The sequence below is a fragment of the Salvia splendens genome, chromosome 5, assembly GCF_004379255.2.
Source record: "Salvia splendens isolate huo1 chromosome 5, SspV2, whole genome shotgun sequence".
Classification (NCBI taxonomy): domain Eukaryota; kingdom Viridiplantae; phylum Streptophyta; class Magnoliopsida; order Lamiales; family Lamiaceae; genus Salvia; species Salvia splendens.
Window position 1 is genome coordinate 41832152 of NC_056036.1, and position 22800 is coordinate 41854951.

Consider the following 22800-nt stretch of genomic DNA (forward strand, 5'->3'; position numbering starts at 1 on the left):
TATATCGCAATCATCTTTCTAAAGAAATGGATAAAGATTTATGAGAAAGTAAGTGTAAAAAAATAAGAATGTTTCAATTCTACAACTAAGGTTAGAGTCCATATTTCATTATTTTATAAATAATAGCACATTAGAAAATCAGCATCAAAACCCTAGCCGATCATATACTCGTCCCCTACAAAAGAAACTTTGGGGGGAAAACATACCAGTTTAATGTGAACTTGGTAAAGTAGGAGGGATGTAGAAAGAAAAAGTGATTGAATTATGTTAGTGTAAATATAAGTCCATTTATAAGAAAAAAAGTACTTGCCAAAATAAAAATAGGCTATTTTGATGGGACAAACTAAAATTATAAAAAAAAAAGACTATTTCTATAGGATAGAAAGAGTAACAATATTGGAAAGCAAGAAAAATGCTATCATAATATGCTATCATAATTACAATATAATTCTTGATTGGAAACAATATCTATGAAATTCATTAGAAAACTAACAATTTCTTGAAATTAATGATTTTCACCTGCGTCATAAATACTAACCTTGGTGGCAAATGGGGGAACATTTACTATTTGAAAGAAGTTACTATTTCCAACTAAACTAAAGAAACAGATCTTACTATTTCATGAGTTGAGAATCTTTCAGACAGCATAGTAATTGGACATATACATAAAAAAAAATACTCCATCTTTTCGTGTGTTCATGGAGTACATAAAAGAAACATATGTTACCATTTCATGAGTTGGAAAAGATAATATGAAAAAAAGTAAGAAAATATCGTTGCTTTGAACATCACTAAAAAGATAAAAGTAAGAAAATATCGTTGCTTTGAACGTCACTAAAAGTAAGAAAATATCCATCCTAGTCTTTCTACTTCAATTATCGATAGACGAGCATCAACGAAAATTTTCGCCACAAATTAGAAGAAAAAGAATGGTGAAAATCAAAGAAGAAAAAGAGGAGAGTTAAACCTCCTAAAAAGTTTTGTACATTAAAAATTAAAATATAAAAACACATATAGTAAAAATAAACATAAATTTCAAACCAAAACCTCCATATATTAACAAAGAAAAATGCATTAACTTCCCAATAGATATGTATAACACTCCAATTAGAGCATCTGCAATGGGGCGGACGATAGGCCGCCCGATGCCTCGGGCGCTCCATCGTCCGCCCACTGTGGGTGCGCGGACGATGCCCGATGCATCGTCCGCGAAAGATACGCGGACGATAGGGCATCGTCCGCCCACATTGGGGTATTTATTTATATAAATACCCTCTACCCCACCTTCATTTGTAACCTTTCCATTCACTTTTTCACACTTAAATTACACTATAAAATGGATTCCGGTGAATACCTAAGTCCGAATAGTCTGATGTTTGGGGGTGGTGCACGTTGGCCGGGCACAGACCCTGACGAATATCGGTTGTTCGACTCCAACACGAAGTACGATCCCGAATTCAGTACGGATTCGTACGGTCTGTCTGACATGGAGCCGTCTCCAACTCGCCCCGCCGCTCCTTCCCGTCGCCGCCCCCGCCAGAAAGAAGCGGAACCGGCACCGGGCGTACAAGGTGCCACCTCCGGAAACTAATGAAGAGTACGCCCCCGGGAGGACGAACTACCAACCGGATGAAACCCTCGTCTTGGCGAGGTGTTGGGTGGATATTTCGGAGGACCCGATATTCGCGAACAACCAAAAGCAGGATGCGTACTGGGAGCGCATCGCCGAGTTCTACAATGAGGCGAAGCTGCCGAGCGCGTACAAGCGCCATAGGGAGCAGCTCCGCAAGCACTGGGATCAGGTGAAGAAGCAAGTCAACATGTTCTCGGCGGAGTACGAGAAGTGCTCGAGGGAGCAGGGAAGCGGCTAGAGCTTAAGCGATGTGCGCAATAGAGCGCTGTTGTCGTACCGGTCAATGTACGACGACTTCAAGCATTTCAACATCTGGGCACTCTTGAAGGACAAGCAGAAGTTCCAGGGCGGGATTCTGCCATCGGTTGCGCAAAGAGGACGAGGACAACTGAAGCCGGTGCTTACACAAGCAGCGAAAGCGGCGCATATCCGGTGGACCTCAACCGGATGATCTACGGGGAGGAGGAGAGTTCCGGCACACCGGTGTCTTCCCGACATCCCATTGGCGTCAAGGCTGCGAAGAACAAGGGGAAGGCGAATGCGACATCCTCCTCGCAAGCCGCGGCCGCCCCCCATCGCCGATCCCGACCCCGACCCCGCGGCACTTGCCTATGCGGAGTTGGCAGCAGCCGCCACCCGGAGGACGTTGTTGGACACGCACAATGCCCTCATGCAATGTCAGGACCCGACCAAAGCCGAATACCTCCAGGGGATGATCTATGAGCTGCGCCGCAAGTTGGGACTTTTGTAGAGTAGTCAACTTTTTTTTTCATTTCTAACTCGTGTAAAACTTTTTTTTAATCAATGTAGGATTTGGCATTTTTAATTAATCGTGGTATATTTTTAATTATTTTGCATTGACATATTTGAAAACATTTAAATTAATTAACAAAACAATAGTGAAACCTATAGGGCGGCCTTTAGGACGTCTTATAGGACGCCCCACTGCAGGTGGAAGGGTAGGAGGATAAAATGATGACGTGGCAGTGCATAGAGCGGACTTTAAGGCGTTCCTTAGGGCGCCCTAGTGCTAATGCTCTTACATATCTATACTAATCTAAAGTGACAGTTTGCTGAAAAGTCAATATTATCCTTTTTGGCGGGAAAGTGTGCAGCTATTGTGGTTACCCTTTTTGTCATTTCTCAATATGGCAACTTTGGACATAAACAGCAAAATTGATTGGGCAAATATTGGTCCAATAGAGAGAAAGCTTCTCAAGAAAATTACAGATAATAAAACACTATTACATGTGCTTACTGTCAAAGGAGACAGGTGAGAAGAAGAAAAATAATAGGACGGAAGAAGAGAGAAGCCCGGCGGTGACAACTACATCTATGCAGACCCACCACCTCCATCTCCCTATCATGGCATTTCTAGCCTCTGCTTCGCCCATCTCCAGATTCATCCAAAGATCCAATCTTTAACAGCCGGAGAGTGATTGGTATCATCGCCGGCGTGGAAGCAGCAGCGGTTGTGGCGTAAAGAAAAGAGAGAGCGATGAGAGATGAAAGAGATAGAGAGAAGAGTCGGCGTCGCTTGCCAGCGACGCGGCTGTGCAGGCTGGGCAACGCGAGGGGTGAGGAAGGCGGGGCGGCGAGGGAGAGAGAGCCAGCGAGCGAGATAGATAGATGGATTTGGTTTATATGGAGGTCGAGAGGCACGACTACGGTATTGTGCCTTGCGGCGGCGGTGAGACTGATGTTTAGTGGGAAGCTGGTGTTCAGCTGTTCCGCCGATTAGAGGGAGGAAATGAGGGAATCGCCGGCCATGGCAGCTGGCGGGTGGGAGGAACGACGAGTGTGGGGAAGGGATATAGGAGGAACATTAATTTAGGATTTGAGGAATATTGGTTTATGTATGCTATTTGGGCTATGTTTGGACTTATAGAGAGGTGCCGACGCCGGAGAAGAGAGAGGCGTGAGGAAGAGAGGCGCCGCCGCTTCTCTATTCCTTTTTAGGGATTTCAATTGGAAGGTGAATTTGGGGAAGAATTAAAATAAAGAATGTGAATGAGGGAGAGATACGATGGGTGAAGGGAGTATAATTTGGGGACGGCCTCATTTTATTTTAATTTGGGCTATCTATTAGGCTAAAGTAAAGTGGGCGGCAAATTTTTTTTAAAATTGATAAGTGGGCCGAGGTGAGTAATTAAAAGAATGGGTTGACTTTTATTTAATTAAAATATTTAATATTTCATCCTCATAAAAATAAAGACATTTTTTATATTCGATTCAATTGAATGACCGAAAGTTTTAATTATTCTTGAGTTTAACTGAATATTAAAATAATACTACTATTTTCATACGAAGGTGTTGTATGTCATTGAAGTGTGATTGCTCTATATGTATTATATATTTTAAAGTGTTTTAGTTAATATTATTTTAAATTTATAGTTAATTAATTAAAATATTTTTTGAATTATCTAATATGAGTATACTGCTATTGTACGTTTCTTATTCCAATTTCTACTCTTTGATCTTTACTCACACATATTTTCTTTATTTGTATATTTATTCTAATTAACTTATATTCTTTGATCCTTAGTTACACATATTCTTTTTGTCATTAATTTTATTGTTTTACTCCACTTGAATCATAAATTAAAATTGTATATAAATAATACATTCATTAAGGAGTAGTACATTTTTTTAAATCTTGACATTGCTTTGAGTTCTTCTTTTCTATATTTTTATTATATTTTATATTCATTATTTAAAACTCTTATGTCCTGTGCATAGCACAAGGTTAATTAACCCTATAAAACTAAACGAATGTGCCTTGGATATTGCTAATATTATTAACTACTTATATGTGTATATATATAGAATAGGATTAGGAGAGACAAAAAATAGAAAATGGTGTTGTCCCTATTGGTGCCCTACCTGGTTTTGATTCTTTCCAAGATATCATATCTCACGCGCACTCTCTCAAACACTCCTTCTCTTCCCATTTAAATATTTCTATTTTCTTCTCTCACAACACAAATTCCTCTCAATTCTTCTTCTCCCATTTTGTCCCTTTCTTTTCTGCAATTTTCAGTTTTGATTTTGAGTTGTTGAGATTTAGGTGGGATTAATTTTATTAAGAAAAAAAAAAAGAAAAATGACAAGTCCAATTCCAAACATGGCTACTATCACAGCCTCTCTTGAGAGATCTCTGCAGAACTGCTCCTTGAACCAGCAGCACACCACCTCCAGCAGCAGCAGCAGCAGCGGCGGCGGCGGAGGAGGCGCGGCGGCGGCGGTGGAGTTGAATTCCGAAGGCTCATCGCTTCCTTTCCATTGGGAGCAATGCCTTGATTTAAAGGTTAGGACTCAAAAAGGGACAATTTTTTTTTTTATGGAGATCGCTTTCGCTATTTTATTTTTATTTTTTGTTATTTGATTTCTACTACTACATTTAATGCTGGGAAACCTTAAAGGGATTTCTACATCTTTGTGTTTGTTTTGTTTCTTTTTATCCCAAAAATGTTTCCTCCTCTTTAATGGCTTCTTCTTGGTTGTGATTAGTACTTCATTTAATGCCCTTTAACAAAGATTTAATCTTGATAAATCCCTTTTCCTTTTTTGTGATTTATTTGTTTCTGGGCCTTCTTTGTTGTGAATACTAGTCGTACTTCATTAAAAAAGATTCAATCTTGATAAATCCCATTTCCTTTTTCGTTTCTTTTAATGCCCTTTACAAAGATCCAACCTTGGTAAATCCCATTTCCTTTTTTTTGTGATTTATTCTGATTCTTTTGTCCCAAAAAAATGCTTCCTGGGTTCATCTTTATTGTGACTACTACTTCATATTATACCCATAAAAAAGATTCAATCTTGAAAAATGTTATTTCCTTTTTGTGATTTTTTTTGTTTCTTTTGTACCAAAAATGTTTCCTCTTCTTGACTGGCACTACTTTATTTAATGTACTCATTAAAAAAGATTCAATCTTGGTTAACTCCCATTTCCTTTTTGTGATTTACTTTGATTCTTTTGTCCCAAAAATGTTTCCTCTTCTTGAATGGCTCATCTTTATTGTTTACTACTACTACTACTACTACTTCATTGAGCACCCTTTACAAAAGATTCAATCTTGATAAATCCCATTTCCTTTTTTAGTGTGTTGTGAAAACTACCCATTAAAAAAGATTCAATCTTGATGAATCCCATTTCCCTTTTTTCATTTGCTCATTTACAGACTGGTGAACTATACTACATAAACTGGAGGACCGGCATGAGGGCCACGGAGGATCCCCGGACAGCAGCAGCAGCCGAGTACGTCGACGACTGCTCCTCGGAGGAGGAGGACAGCAGCTCGTACGACAGCGATGGGTCGTCGTTGGAATCGTCCCCATGCTCCTCAAGAGAGCAATGGAGTGATAAAAGTAATCAAGAAAATTGTTACTATGATGATGAAGAAAGGAATAACAACAACAGCAACATCAACAGCAACAATAGTAATAATGTGTTGGTGGTTGCTGGTTGCAAGAGCTGCCTAATGTACTACATGGTGCCCAAACAGCTTGAAATTTGCCCCAAATGTTGTGGTCAACTTCTCCACTTTGATCGATCTGAAAATGCCTCTTCTTGAATTCTCTCTCTCTCTCTCTCTCTCTCTCTATTTTCGATTTGGTGGAGTGTTTGGTGTTGGATGTTGATGTGGGGAGTGGAGTTTCTTGATATAAGACAAAGAATTCTCATTCTTGTTTCAAATTGTTCCATCTTTTTTTTGCTTCTCTATTGCTATCTAATTTATTGTATTCATTGTTTTTGTTTTTGATTTCCTGCATTTATGAGTTTTGGATAATTCAGTCATTTTTTATATCTTTTTCATGCACTCAAAAGGGGGTATTTGTACTAAGATGGTTTGGTGTTGAAGATTTTTTTACGTACAAAAATGTGAGATCTTTGGCTTCTCCATATTTTTTATATGGGTTATGTTTTTAAAATTTGTTTTGAAAGGATATTGTGATGGCATATTTCTAATAGAAAGGAAATGAATGAAATTGAAGAGATAAAAGAGGATGATTTTTTTTAAAGATTTTGGTCATTTTTTAAAAATGCTGCTGTATATTTTAGAAGTAACATAATTTTTTTAATTGTTATCAAAATTGGTTGGCAGCTGAATTTATAAAGGTTTTGGGCATTTTCTTTAAATGGTCTAATTTAATAACATAATGTTCTACTTTTTTGCCCAATTTATGATGTTCGGAATTGGTATGACTTATTAAGTTGAAATGAATGATTTGAATAAAGAGAAAAAGTTTATCCATCAAATATGAGATTGACACCTCGTATCCACAAATTAAAAAATTTTATTCCCCTTTTCCCATAACTTATTCGTATAACGTTATCAATTGCTTAAACATAACAATGACGTTTGTTTTAGGATATTAAAAGGATAATTATGACAATAAAGGGAATAAAGCTATAAAAATAGAGAAAACGACATAATATGAAGAAAATTGAAACTTCCTTAGGTAAAAGTTTCACTCATAAATAATAGTGGGACATTCCAATGTGCAAATGGAATGGATGAATTTATGCAATTTCACATATAAAATTAATTTAAAAATATTAAGAAATAATCGGGTTTATAAAGAATGAAAAATCTTGGATTATTTTTTAATAGAGGGATCATCAACGAAACATCATCACGAATTGAGTCTATTTAATTAATAATACTAATTAATGTGATGAAGTGAATACAGCTAGATCAAATGTGAAGTCGTATATAAATAGAAATATAAAATTGTAAGTTGCAAAAAAATAATACACGATTGGATGATATTTCTTAGTCGTGGGAGAAAACATCCTCTCCACCATGTTGCACTAATCGAAGTCAAAACCATATTGCTTTATTAATATAAACATTAATTACGTATATTTTTTTAAAAGAGCAAATAGTAGGAAAAACTCAACCTTTGGTCCAATTAAGGTTGATTCGTCCCACAATTTAAAAAATCAGCAATAAAAATTATTCGAGAATTGAGTTTTAAAATACAAAGAAATTTTGTCGTATATAAAAATCAATCTGTAAAATATAAATTTTCCTTATCTTGGACCTTAATAAAATTGATTAAACTCTTGGAGGTGGGAGTAATGATTGATCTTGAGCTAAAATTTCCCTAAAATTCCGAAAGAGTCTCGTTATCCCAGCTGGTGAATACATGAATTCAAATATTAAATCATGATATAGGAAATTAATTCTCCATCCATAATTATAGGACTTGACTTTGATCATCCGAGTAATAATTAATTACACTCGAATCTTGAAAATGCAAAAATTCTAATACTCTATTTCTTTTGCCAATTTGAGCTGGTCTTCGGTGCGGATTCATTGATCTAATAAATTACTAGACAAATTAATAAAATCTAATCAAGAATTAATAAATTTATACCTATGTAAATTTGACTTTAATTGGAATTTTCATAAATCCTCTTTATGGATTTATAAATTTAATTATTGACAACCTACCAAAATCTATTTATCATTAAGGTCCAAATAACTTTCGGGGTTTGTAGATTCTCGACAAACTCGTGTTTTTATCTAAGTACATTGGACCATTGGTCCTATTGAACTACATTGTATATTATCAAGTTTATTAGAGAGCATGGCATCTTGATTGTATAAACTATAAGGCCATCCGCAATGGGGCGGACGATAGCACGCCCGATGGCGCGCATCGTCCGCCCCATTGTGGGTGCGTGACATAGGCTGCGGACGATCGTCGCGTCCTATACTAAGGGCGCGGAGTATAGCGCGGACGATGTCCATCGTCCGTGCCATCGTCCGCCCCATTGCGGCCTAAGTGGACGATGGCCGCGGACGATAGGCCATCGTCCGCCCCACTGTGGGCTACGCGGACGATGGTCGCGGACGATGACACGCGTTTTTGATTTTCTATTTAAATCTCGTTTCTCATTCATTTGTACATACGAACATATCGACTATCTCTTTACATATTCTCTCTCAACATCCAACCAAAATGAATCTCGGCGACGACACCAATAGTTCTAGTTCGTCTGAGTCCGGTAGTTCGACGTCAGAAGCATTAGATGCAGCCGTTGAAGATTCGTATTTTAATTTATTAAATGAAATGAAGTTTTTGAAATTCGTATTTTAATTTATTAGTTTTTTTAAATTCGTATGGATTTTGTAAATATTAAAAAAATGAAGATGTGGCGCGCCTTAGGGCGCCCCACTGCTGATGCCCTAAAGCTAGACGAAAAAATGTGTCGCTCAGAATGGGACATGAGAGTAGTATTTAGAAAGACGAGGGACTTATAAGCAAAAATGAGAAAAGAGATGGTCCATAGGAATAGAAGGTGGGGCTGATGATCATAGCTGGAGAGAATGTAGCAAACAAAGGAACCTTTTGATTCAAATTGCATGGCAGAGAGAAAAAGGAATCTCTGCAGAAGAAAAAAGCCCTACAATCAAACTTTTCAGAGAGGAACAACCCATTCATTATTCATATATACATATGCACCAAGCATGGACAACACACCACACACACACACATACACACATGTGTGTGTGTGTGTGAGAGAGAGAGAAATTAATAGGCCAACAGAGGACATGAGATGGACCTTTCTTTATCCTCATTGGTACACTCATTGTCTCAATCCATCAACATATCTCTTGAAGAAATGGCTTAGCTATCTGTGTGTTATATACATTTGTAATATAATATTTTATTATATGTAAGCAAGATATATATGCAATGTCACATGTTGCATATAGGATAAGGTGAGGGGGTTTGTATTGCGAATATTGCACAGTCCTTTTGTTATAATAATTAAAATATGAATAATTAAAGTGGTGTATATATAGTTCAATAATTTGCATATATATCTATGTAGTGCAAGCTAATATTTATAATTAAATAGGCTTTGTAGTAATATTGATATTGTCCGAGATGAACTTGGCCGAATTTACTTGAGGTTAATTTTATTAGAAGAGAGGTCAAGACTAATTCTATGTGGTATGATCCCCATTATTAAGTATCGAATCCTACTTATCTAACCGAACGACTACTAGAGAGTTAACGTTTGGTGGTGAGAAAAATTGGCACAGATGAGCTACGGACATATCTAGGTCTGGTCTAAATAAAATCATTCATTGGCATACGAACAACAGTCATGTTTTCCATTTGGTCCGTTTACTAACATTAGGCACTATCTATCTATCTATCACACATTATCTCTCTAATAAGACAAGTCATATTTTCAGGAATGATATTTCAACCATTTTTCTCTCTATCTTTCTTTTGATTTACGAATTTTGCAATAAAACTCATGTCGTCAACTACTAACACTATTTTCGTAGGAAATAGAGAGTAGTTTCTCATTCTTTTTAAAATCTGACCTGGTGCAAACAATTTCGTTTTGTGATGACAATCAGACGAGTCACATCAATTTTCCGGGGTCTGAATAAAGAATTAATAGTTCACAGTTATATTCGACAATTCAGAATATATATAATTAACAACGCAGAAACAATTTGGATTTAAATTGATAATTTCCCTAAATGTTTTGATGTGTGTATGGTGAGGTATAGATGACAATCTTTGCATATAATAGTAGACAAATAAACAAAGGGAATTGTTGTTTCAAAGAATATAGACATTAAAGAGAATGCTACATAGTGTGAAGGAGAGGATTTGTTGATATGTTCGAAACAATTATATTTCTCTAGCATTGATCAATCGTCCATATTTTATCGTTTTCACAAAGTGTTGAAATTGAAGAGAATCTCAACTTGTCTTCTTATTACATGACTGGTCCTTTTGCTACCTTCCATCTCTTTCCAACCACTCTCCACTCTCTTACCTCTACCAATCTCATATGATCTAATTTACCATTGAGCTTCATATCATCCATACACATTTTTATTCAAATTAACTATCATAAAAATTAATAAAGTTGACTATTTCTCCAGTTGCAAAACACACAATCTAACTTTTACCAAAATTCGTATCACATCAGAGTATGTACTTTACAGTGTAATGAACACCTTTTTTTATGTGAAAACATAAAGATTTTATTTAATTTTCAGTGCAAGTAATTTTAACTACATTACTTTGATCCTTGTGTAGCTTCTAACTAGAATCGGTCTGACCTGTTGGCAACTGAAATTAGATATAAAATTATAATTATCCCATATCAGTGTTCACATAGACCTGAAATCACTATATAATTCTAATGAGTCATTTCTCCTATCACTAATTGGTTTTATAAAATTGAACCCATTGATTTCTATCATGATATCAGAGCGGGCCGCCGACTGTGGGTCAAATTTAACTGACCCGACAATATATCTGGGCTGAAATCAAAAAAATGACTGACCCAGCAGTATATTCGAGCTTAAAATTTGGGCCAGTGGTCCAACAGATCAAAAAAAAATTGGGCCAATTGTCCAATCGATCAGGAAAAAATGTCCAACACCTCCAAGTTCACGTGTTCACATAGATATTCGAGCTTAAAATTTGGGCCAATTGTCCAATCGATCAGGAAAAAAAGTCCAACACCTCCAAGTTCACGTGTTCACATAGACTTAAAACCACGATATAATTCTAATGAGTCATTCCTCCTATCACCAATTGGTTTTAGGATGGAACCAGGGGCGGACACACTTGGGCGGAGGGTAGGGCTTAAGCCCTTACCCAATTTTTTTTTAAATTTCTACTTTCAAAATTTTGAAAAATCATATTAAGCCCTAACCAAATAATGGTATTATAGAAGAAATTATCGTGGAATGAATAGCTATAAGGGCTGAAATTATAGAAGGAAGAAGGGAAAATTAAAAAATTACAGAGAAAAAGTATAACCATGGCGCAATGGGCAGTGACTGAGTGAAGAAGATGATGAGTAATTTAAAAATAAAACTAAAAAGTTCAAACTGACCTCTATTAATTGGTTTGACGCGTTTTTAGCTTAGATAAATGAGACTTGAAACTTGTAAAAGTGCTAACATTTTTATAAGTGGGAACACGTTTTGTTTAAATAATTAAATAAAAAATTTATCTTCTGTAAAATATAAGTATTTTTAGTTGTATATTGCAATTTAGAAAAATAAAAAGAGAGAGATTGGAGGGTTTATAACAGTGGCAGATAGAAACAGTGAAAAGAGGGTTTGAGTCTTTGAGATTTTAGCGAATTTAAAATTCAAATTCTACACAAATTGTGAAGTAAAGGAATTTATTAAAGTGTTAATTTTGTATTCTATCTATTTTTTTTAAGATTTTCATAGAATAGTTGCAAGTTTGTAAAAAAAAGTTATAAACAATAGTTATTTTAAAGTTTATATTTTTTTTTAATTCCATCCATGGCTTGAACTTTGAAATTCTTGTCAAATGCACATATTCTAATAGCTACTTTTTATCAAAAATATGAGATTGTCTAGACTGACTTGCGAAATGATGGAAGAAGAGTGGAAGAATGGCAATTTAATTATGTATATTGAAAAGGACCTGTTTTTAACAATTGAAAACGAACAAATCCTGCAATGTTTTCAATCGATGAGAACACGTAGAAATTCAGCGCTTTAGATGTAAAAACACAACTATGACACGATTTTTTTGTTCTTTTTATTAGATATATATTGGACTAGTTCGTATTAAATATATATGCATTTTTACAATTGTTGTAATTGTGGTTTTTGCATTATATAATATTATATATATATATATATATATATATATAAATATATAATATTTGACTATGAAAAATTATATGGTGGAGTCCAACCCTTGTGGCCAACTTTTTCTGCGTCCGCCCCTGGATGGAATCCATGGATTTCTATCATGACACACTGTTCTTTCTCTCAAACCGATCCAATTTTTTAAAAAATAATAAAAATGCTCAACCAAAACAATATCTTATTCTATAATCAATAACTGAATATATGAAAATCTGCATACTTATTCACGTAATATTAAAAAAAATCATTCGGAAATATAATATTTTTATGGTTTTCCCTCTCCTTTTTCCATAAATGAATAGAAGCACAATTATTAAGCAAATTTTGGCGATGAACATAAAAATAAATAAGATAAAATTTATAGTTGTGGGATTTTTGCCGACATCGAAGGTGAGATTTGACATAGTTAATGATTTTCAAATTTCATGTGACGTGTTGTGTGGATTATTGTTTGAATGTTTTGTTTTCCTGTCACCTGTGGTGGGATCAAATCAATTAACTTCATACATTATTTTCTCTTTTATTTCTAGTAATTATAAAATTTTTATATTCTTCATTCGATAAAAAAAAAACAGAACCCCCACAATTGATGTGAAAAGTTATGCAGATTATTCACATGTCGAAATATTCCTTTCATCTTGTATTTTCATATATTCAATTATTGAGTTCAGAAACATTTAGTATATATCCACTGATTTGAAAGGACATCACTCAAATCTAAACATAGCAACACCAAATGTAGATTAAGTTAGTATTAAATTTTAATGATAATAATACTCACTGTACCATCTAAAAATTGAATCTCAATAATACTCCCTCTGCCATCTAAAAATTGAATCTCTTTAGGGCATCCATAATGGGGCGCCCTAAGGCGCGCCCTATACACCGCCACGTCATCGTTTTTATCCTCCTACCTTCTCATCTGCAGTGTGGCGCCCTAAAGCGCGCCATATGCATTTTCTTTTATTTGAATATTTAAATAACTACAAAAATTGGGAAAAAACTTCATTTCATTTATAAAAATTAATACATTACAACACGAATTTAAAAAATATGAATTAAAATACGAATTAAAAAAATACGTAAACTTCGTGGTTCATTTTGATATGTGAGAGAGGTAGAAATGTGAGAGATGAGAGAAATGAGAGAGGCGAGATGTTCGTATGAACAAGTGAATGAGAAACGAGGTGTAAATAGACAAAAAAAATTCAAAAACGCGTGCCATCGTCCGCCGAGCCCACAATGGTGCCCGATGGCGCGGACGATAGGCCATCGTCTGCGCTTCTTCCGCGCCCGAAGCTTAGGGCGTGGGCATAGGGCGCGCCCTATGGCTCGCACCCACAATGGAGGGACCAAGGGTTCCAGAGGATGATGGCACGCATCGTCCGTGCCATCGGACGCCCCATTGTGGATGCCCTTAGCTTTTTTTCGTACTCTAAAAATAGAAACTTTTTATTTAAAAAAAATCTTTATCTCCAATGAGGTGGAACTCATTTTCTAGTAACACACTTTTCTTTCTCTCTTACTTTATCAAATTTGAATTAAAACCCATTCCATTTCAAAAATTTCTATTCTTAGGATACGAATAAAGTATCACATATTTATAGTACACAATATAGATCTTATTGATGGAATATAATCAAATGCAAACTCATATATTATATAAACTCCAAACTATAATATGAACCGTTAGAAAATATCAACATATTTTCAACGATTAATGTTGTGTTGATATTGTGTTGATATTTTCTGTTGCTACTATTGTGTCATCTATTGATATTTTTTAATGGTCCAAATTATAGTTTGAAGTTTGTACAATATATGAGTTTGCATTTTCATGACCGCTTGCAAAATTATCCCTATAGTAGCAAGGTCATACATATATTCATGTACATATATTCGACAAATCTTTTTCACTCACATTCTTTTACGTTTCTTAAATTTAGGACTAATCCCAAATGGAAAAATCAATGAGGGATGAAGGAAAATTTTCTTAAGCTTGTCCAAGACTACTAAGAAAATATAGTACCCCATAACTAGGCCCATTTACCAGTATAGTCCAGTGTCATATTATCCAATACAAAATCAAGCTTGTGAAAAAGCCCAATATATCAGAACAATACCAAATATACCACAATAGTTCCTTCTAATTTAAAATACTAGCACTATATCACATATCATATACTTATAACGCTACAACATACACAAATCAGACAAGAAACAACACCAACACTTGATCAACCCTATTAATACACATATACACACACAAAAACCCGGACCGACAAACAAGTTAACCGCTCCCTAGCTCGGAACGTGCTGCTGCTGCAGCCCGCTCCTGTAATCCGAGACGCTGTCGAGCAGATGGTGGGACGCTTTCTCAAAGTTGACAAACCCCATGAACCAAAACTCGTGGCCGTCCACGGTCACCAGATGTACATACTTCTCGGGTGGATTTTGCTTCAAGACGACAGGGGCGACATTGTGGACGTGACCCAGCGGGATCGTGACCTTGTAGTAGGCCCACGTCTCCTGCCCGGAGGGGGCCCGGAAGGACAGCGGGCGATCGCTGCAGAAAGCCACACGGGCAGTGGACAGATAAAGGGTCCCAGCAACAGGGCCAGTGGTGGTGGAAAGATAACAGGCAAATGTTTTCTTCAGCTTCTCGTGTTCATCCGTCTCGAATATCTGCTTGAACAGGGACTCGAATCCCCCTTCAGTTATCGCCTTCGCTGTTAGATTCACCTTCCCCCACGCAGCTCCGGATACGGATGGCCCGGTTTTCACTGCAAACACACAATGTAGTTACCAGAATCACATCATCCATTAATATCTCCGGTGGCGGATTTAGGGGGCGAGATGGAGCGGCCGACCCCTATAAATATGTTCGACTTAAAACTAACATACCCTCCGTCCCACGTTACTTGAGTCATTTATTTTTTTACTCGTTTTAGAACAATAATAATAAATAATTCAAATGGAGTGATAGTAAAGTAAGAGAGTGAATAATGTAGAAAAAGAGTTTTCTCATTCATATTTTCTCTCTTACTTTACACGTAATAATCTACTTAACCCCAAACCTTCAAAATCTCCCATCTTGTTTCTATTTTGACGTTATTGTATCCTATTGAAATTTGAGTATGCAAACATTTAGCATCACAATCTAGTGAAAACAAACAAGAAACTCAACCAAATCAAATTTAGGGGTAATTGTTATAAATTCTTAAACTTTCATCAAATTCTGATTATGCATACGACTTTAATCCACATGTGAATTACTCCACTAACAACGCTGTTAATTTATTCCAATTTTATAAGCAATCAAGATTTTGGTGGTAACACAATTTAATAGTATAATATTGTTTCGCTGTCTAAAACAAGTCATCATTTTATTTGAGTGACGTAAGTCATCAAATTAAGCCATCAAAATCTTGATTGATTGCAAAATCAGAACAATCAGAAGAAGAAAAAATGAAAAGTGCAGAAGAGCTTACAATTGTGCCAGACGTTACGAGCAATTTCCTCAGCTCTGTGACTCCAAGAATTGAAGATGTTGACAACATGATCGAGAGGGCTGTCGGCGGAAGACCTCTCCACCGGCGCAATCACAACGTATGGCTGATGTGGGCCCTCCTCGGCCTGCCATAGCGCCGCCTGCTGATTGTCGGGATGGACCGCCGGCGCCGCCGGAGCCCCCATGACATGAGTCCCCCATTTCTTCGTCTCTCCTTTCTGGTTCATGTTTTTGGAGAAATTAAGATTTGATGAATTAGGTAGGAAATGCCGTGTAATAAAAATGGATGATTGCTAGAATTCTCGATTCTTGATTTACTTGATAAGGTGGAGTTAGTAGCTTTATCGCGAATGTTCTAGATGAGACGATTTATAGTTTATTCCCATTGTTCAATTTTTTTCTTAATTAATTATTTTTGTGACTGGACAAATGTCACAAATCTACAGTTACGTGTGACGAAGTTATTCTAATTGTCCAACAGATCACTAAGGGCACCCACAATCGGCGGACGATAGGCCGCCCGATATCTTGGGCGTGCCATCGTCCGCCACTGTGGGTGCACGGACGATGGACGATGCGTCGTCCTCGTCCGACAAATAGTCCGCAGAGTAAGCGCGGACGATAGGGCATCATCCGCCCACCGTAGGCGGCGCGGACGATGCAACACGTTTTTGTTTTATTTTTAAATTTGAAAATTTCATTTATATAAATACCCCCTGGCCCCTACCCACCTTCATTTGTAATATTTTCATTCGCATTTTCACTTACTCTAGAAAATGGATTCCGTTCATTACTCAAGTCCCAATAGTCAGATGTTTAGAGGTGGTGCACGTTGGCCGGGTACACAACCTGACGAATATCGGTCGTTCAACCCTAACTCGCAGTACGATCCCGAATTCAGTACGGATTCGTACGGTCTGTCTGACATGGAGTCCTCTCCAACTCGCCCTGCCGCCCCTTCCCACCGCGCCGCCTCGGCCGCCGCCCTCGCTAGAAAGAAGCGGATCAAGTACCGGGCGTACAAGTTGTCACCTCCGGCAACAAATGAAGAGTACGCCCCCGGGAGGACGAACTACCAACCGGATGAAACCCTCGTCTTGGCGAGGTGTTGGGTGGATATCTCGAGGACCCAATATTCACGAACAACCAAAAGCAGCTTGCGTACTGGGAGCGCATCGCAGAGCGCTACAATGAGGCGAAGCCGCCGAGCGCGTACAAGCGCCATAGGGAGCAGCTCCGCAAGCACTTGGATCTAGTTAAGAAGCAAGTCAACCTGTTCGCGGCGGAGTACGAAGTGCTCGAGGGAGCAGGGAAGCGGCGAGAGCCTGAGTGATGTACGCGATAGAGCGTTGTTGTCGTACCAGTCCATGTACGGTGACTTCAAGCATTTCAATGTCTGGGCGCTCTTGAAGGACAAGGAGAAGTTCCAAGGCGGTATTCTTCACACCGGTGCGACAAAGAGGATGAAGACCACCGACACTGGTGGTTACACGAGCAGCGAAAGCGGCGCATATTCGGTGGACCTCAACCGGACGTAGACGGAGGATGAAAGTTCCGGCACACCGATGTCCTCCCGGCGTCCCGTAGGCGTCAAGGCTGCGAAGAACAAGGGGAAGGCGAAGGCGACATCCTCCTCGCAAGCCGCGGCCGCCCCCCATCGCCGATCCCGCCCCGACCCCGACCCAGTCGGCACTTGCCTACGCGGAGTTGGCAAAGGCCTCGATGGCGCGGACGTTGTTGGACACGCATAACGCCCTCATGAAGTGTACGTGCCCGGCCAGAGCCGAATACCTCCAGGGGTTGATCGATGAGCTGCACCGAAGGCTTTTGTAGAGTAGTCAACTTTTTTTTTATTTCTAACTCAATGTAGTATTTGCCGTTTTTTAGTTAATCGTTGTGTTTTTTAATTAGTTTGCATTTATATATTTGAAAACATTTAAACTAATTAACAAAACAATAGTAAAATCTATAGGACGTCCCACTGCAGGTGAAAAGGTAGGAGGATAAAAATGCTGACGTGGCGGTGCATAGGGCGGGCTTTAGGGCGCTCCACTGCTGATGCCCTAAATATTGCGAAACATTGCTCCCGTCTCATATTTTTTGTAATCTGAAAAACAAATAAAAAATGATTAAATTTTAACAAATGTCTCATCTTCCCCCCTTTTTTAATAAATTAAGCGCTGGTGTGGAGGTCGATTTAAAACACATGGACAAACATTATTTTGAACTTAATTAGATGTTGACGTTTTGTCCAATGACGTTTTACCCACTTGTTTAAAATTGGTTGCCACATCACCAAATAATTTGAAGGGGAATGAGATAACAGCAAAAATTTCATCTTCAAAATTTATTTTTAATATTTTAAAAGTATGAAGGACAAGAAATTGATTATTATCTTTGTGATTTATTTGGCAATTTTCCAAAAGAAAACAATATATGGAAATTTTATAGAAAATATTCAGATTTTTAAATAATATTAATAAAATATTCTAAAATTTAATATTATATCACATTTATTATTATTAAGTAATTTGAATAATATTATTACTATCTGTAGGTATAACCAATACAATCGACTAGAATATCTCATCCACACCTAATTATTCAAAATCATTATTATTAATCAGGGATGGTTGTTTAAACGATAAATTAGTTATTGGTTAGTCGATAAACTACATTTAGGGTTATCATTTGGCTCTAGTTATTGTTTAGGGAAATGCTAGGTTATCAATTATAATCAATAATCATTTACTTATAATCGAGGGATTGAAAAATATTGATCTAGATAATTAATCAAGATGATATTGTTAGTTTTATATCATAATACAAAAGGTGATTGTCCCCTAAGAACAAAGTCATAATAACTTCTTCGCCCTTTGTTTGATTCATTTATATTTCTTTGGGGGGAAATAATAGAGGAATTAATATGATTTGATTTCTATATCTCTAAGCTTATACACGTAGTAAGGTCTTCATTTTTTGAGATATACATTTTTGATTATGCTTCTTGCTTCATGTGATGTAACGATTGTTACATTTTAAGTGAACCTCACTATGAATATATGTAGCCCAAAGCAAAATTGGGCTTGAGTTGGTGCTGGACCACTAGGATTTTGTCATTTTTATAGTGGGGAATTGAGATACTTGAAACTTCATCAAAAACTTTTAAATGAATGGATGTACTTATTTCAAATGCAAATTCACTTGCAAAAAAAGAGGGGTCCAACGTATCGAAATATTGGAACATAGTATTAATAAAATGATCAAGGGATCGATCTCTAACTTTGGGTATAATACAACTTTAGGTTAATCAAAAGGTCAAGGGATATATCTCTGACTTTGAGTATAAAGCAACTTTAGATCAGTGGACTAACTATCTCACTCATTGAGATGCCTACAAATCAACTTGGAGATTAGTCATTGGGTTAGCCGGTAGATACCCTTGATAATTACCAATAAAAAAAATGATCAATAGATTAATTTTAATTTTCAACAAGATCTAAAGATATAAGTTGAAAATATCCTAATACTTTATCACAAAAATTTGTCAAATGGTTTGATGGCTCTAAACAAGGTTTTGCAAGTTTTGACTCGACATGAACATGTACGAAGTTAATATATTAGTATTCAACCAAATAAGATTGTGATAATTTTTGGTTGGTTCGGGTTAGATATGGTAACCCGTTAATAATTAATATTATTATTTTAATTAAATTCATACTTTAATTTTAATTATTTTTACTTTATTATATTAACGTTATGTTATAATTTTCTCATTTTTCATGTCTTCTTAGGTCGTGTCATAACATACGTTTTGTTTACATAACTATTTTGTGCCTGCCAGGTCAGAAATAAGATCACGACAATTAAGAAAAAAAATACACAATCAAATGGGCCATTTCAAAAAATTGTGTAATTAATTATAAATTGACTAAATTTTGTGTTTTTTCGACAATTTATCCAAAAAAATGCACCAAAAGTTTGGTTTGGTTTTGCGAAATATGCTAGCATAACATTTACATTTTGCACACCATACACTGCCAATGTGTGTAAAACATATTAGTGTAGGGATAGAGGAGATTCTAATTTGTGACAATAACTATTTGAACTAAAGCATATGTAAAATGTGGGAAATAATTGAAGTGATATTTTTTGGGCGACTGGATTCCTTAAAAACCGGAAATTGTTAGACGACAAATGTGAAATGAGTATTTATCAGTCCATGGACTCCCACAACCACAATATCACCAAAATCACTATAGTTTTTTCGCCTTTTTCAAGTAACGTGATTTTTTTTTTCTCTATAATACTACAAGATTTAAATTTGAAATGTGTTATGTGTATTGTGTATACATCAATTATATGGGTCTGTTTGTTTTTTTCTTTTTCCCTCTAAATGGGTATAGTATATCATAATAAGATATAAATTCATTTAAAATGAGAATCATATTTTAATATATCTTATTTGGTAAAATATCAAATACTTATTTAAGATGTCCTTAATCCTTATCATATTTTGTTCCTTGGATTAATAATGTGTCTAATTAGACAATTGCAAAAGTCCTTTAACCAAAAAGATAAAAGCCGGTAAATAAATTAGTACCTACTATCCAATATTTGATCTTTCATCTATTCACGAGAAATAATCTTATTTTTATTTTAATTCTTACACCAAAGTTATACCTATTTAATTAATTATGAAAAGTTTCTCATGATTTATTATCCTCATACATTCACTCATCTACAATTTATAATTATGTGGTTCGCCATTTTTTTATCCTCAACACTACTATTGTTGTGACGCGTGAGTTCTATTTATTATTAATAAAAATTATTGAAAAAATCATCAAATTTTGTTAACGCATAACTTTTTAAAATATCAGTTATATTATAGTAGGAGTACTTAATTTTGTTATTTATTCCAATATTCTGGTAATAATCCTACTAGGGGATATTATGTATGATGTGACAATCACAATCATATAATATTATATGCAGTGACATATCTACATAGGAACAAAGAGGTACAGTTATACCTCAAAACTGTCTAAATCCTCTCTCCACCATTTCTTTTCCTTTAATTTCTTCCAACACTTTGTATGTATTCAAAGCAATATTTTTTTAACTCAATTTGTTTAATTCCTATTTAGTTTTCGTTCATTATTTATTTAATAGACTTTGTATGTATTCAAAGCAATATTTTTCAACTCAATTTGTTTAATTCCTATTTAGTTTTCGTTTATTATTTCATTTTTAATAGATATTCTCTCCATTCATTGCTAACAACTTTTAAAATTTTGTATTAATTCAATACACTTTGACATACTCTTGTCAAATTTTATTTTATTCATTTATATTTAATATTTGATATTTACTTTGTTCTTAATAATTTATACAATTAACTTTTATATAATATAGTCTTAACTAGCAAAGTATTTAAGTGCACAATTCATTTTTTAATGATTTTTTTAATGGAAAAAATAGAGAGGATAATTATATAAAAAAAAACACAAAAATTGTGAAAACAAAATAAATAGAACTAAAAGGATTAGCTAAAATCTGAAACTTTAAATCGTTATAACTATTTTTCGCACCCCATATCAAAAATCCTGGATACGCCGCTGACTATATGGATAAACTATTGGACTATTTAAACGACATTGTTTATTACACATAATCCACTACATCTTTACTTTTTAATAAATAAGTATTCATCACGTCAATAAATTCAGACAGGTAGCTTGCTGAATTTTTTCATTACGAAACAATTAAGAAAATGTAAAATTATGATATAATGGACACTTTATTTTTTGGCAATTTGGCACTTTTTATAATTCTCTTTATATATATACTATCAGGCCATCCACAACGCTGTTCCTATACCGTTCCTATACCGTTCCTTAAACCACTATTTGAGGGCCCCACTGTACTTTTTTACTCCATTCCTTAACTAAGGAACGGAACCTGCAACCCTCCGTTCCTTAACCGTTCCTTAAATTACTATTCATTCTATTTCAATTTTTATTTTTATTTCCAACTAAATTAAATTAAATAAACACACTTTATTAAAAAACAAACATACTTTATTAAAAAACAAACATACTTTATTAAAAAACACACAATATTAAAAAAAATTACAACTTAAACTTAAAAAAATTAAAAAAAACACACAATTCAAATCCTAAAAAAATAAAAAACACACAATAAAAACACACAATTAAACGTGGGAAAATAAAAAAACTACTCCGCCGGCGAATCATCCTCCGGAGGCGGTCGAGGTTTAGGGGGAGGGGGAAGACCAAGTAGTCCTGCCATATGCACAATTCCGTTCCACCAGGCCGTGTATTGGGCGTACGAGAAGCGGGAAGTGTCCGCCATTGTGGCGGTTATGTACGCCACCATAAGTGTGTTCGAGCCTCCTTGTGAGCCCGATCCCGAGGCCGACTGGCTTGATTCTCCTCGGCCCTTCCTCGCTCTAGCCGCTTTCGCCGCCTTCGTCCCTTGCGGACGACGGCGCCCACGGCTAGATCCCTCGTACTCGGCGGCCGTAACCCCAACCTCCTGCGGGTCACGATCACTGGGCGCATCGGCGTCACCAGACGAGTACTGGCCGCTCGTCGTGTGCTTCGTCCGCTTTGAGGTTGATCCCGAGCTGGAGCGGACACCACCGGCCCACCTTTCCTCGTCCTTGACGAGCTGCCAAATATCAACATATTTGAACTGTACACCGGTGTCCTGGTGGAAGGCGCGCAAAGCCGCCCTCAGTATGTCGGCGCCCGAAGCTCCGCTTTGATAGTGCGCCGCTTCGGTGGAGTAGATCCCGCATAATTTTTTGACCTGTAAATCGACTCGGCCAAAGTGAGCATGAAGCATTGTATATTTGCGCTTCCGGGCCCCTTTCGGCTTAGTCTCGTGGTAGACATCACGGACCTTTTCCCAGAAGCACTTGGCGGCTTGTTGGTTGCCGA

At 36.3% G+C, this 22800-nt stretch overlaps 2 protein-coding genes across 2 annotated transcripts; one reads left to right on the forward strand and one right to left on the reverse strand.

The window, feature by feature from the left end:
• The first annotated feature begins 4668 nt into the window (after positions 1-4668).
• LOC121802536 (NKAP family protein-like) lies at positions 4669-6423 on the forward strand. The gene is made up of 2 exons (XM_042202222.1): positions 4669-4940; positions 5815-6423. The coding sequence occupies exons 1-2, from the start codon at positions 4737-4739 to the stop codon at positions 6205-6207; spliced, it is 597 nt and encodes a 198-aa protein (XP_042058156.1). The 5' UTR covers positions 4669-4736; the 3' UTR covers positions 6208-6423.
• A 7943-nt stretch (positions 6424-14366) lies between these two features.
• On the reverse strand, positions 14367-16162 carry LOC121805311 (GEM-like protein 5). Its single transcript, XM_042205118.1, has 2 exons — positions 15813-16162; positions 14367-15104 (listed from the first exon to the last, which is right to left on the reverse strand). Exons 1-2 carry the CDS (start codon positions 16057-16059, stop codon positions 14623-14625), a joined length of 729 nt encoding a protein of 242 aa, XP_042061052.1. The 5' UTR covers positions 16060-16162; the 3' UTR covers positions 14367-14622.
• Positions 16163-22800: the final 6638 nt, after the last annotated feature.

Coding starts and splice junctions, on each gene's coding strand:
- LOC121802536 (XM_042202222.1), top strand. CDS start 4,737: ATGACAAGTCCAATTCCAAACATGGCTACTATCACAGCCTCTCTTGAG. Junction 4,941..5,814: donor AGCAATGCCTTGATTTAAAG/GTTAGGACTCAA, acceptor GCTCATTTACAG/ACTGGTGAACTATACTACAT.
- LOC121805311 (XM_042205118.1), bottom strand. CDS start 16,059: ATGAACCAGAAAGGAGAGACGAAGAAATGGGGGACTCATGTCATGGGG. Junction 15,105..15,812: donor TCGTAACGTCTGGCACAATT/GTAAGCTCTTCT, acceptor GTGTGTTTGCAG/TGAAAACCGGGCCATCCGTA.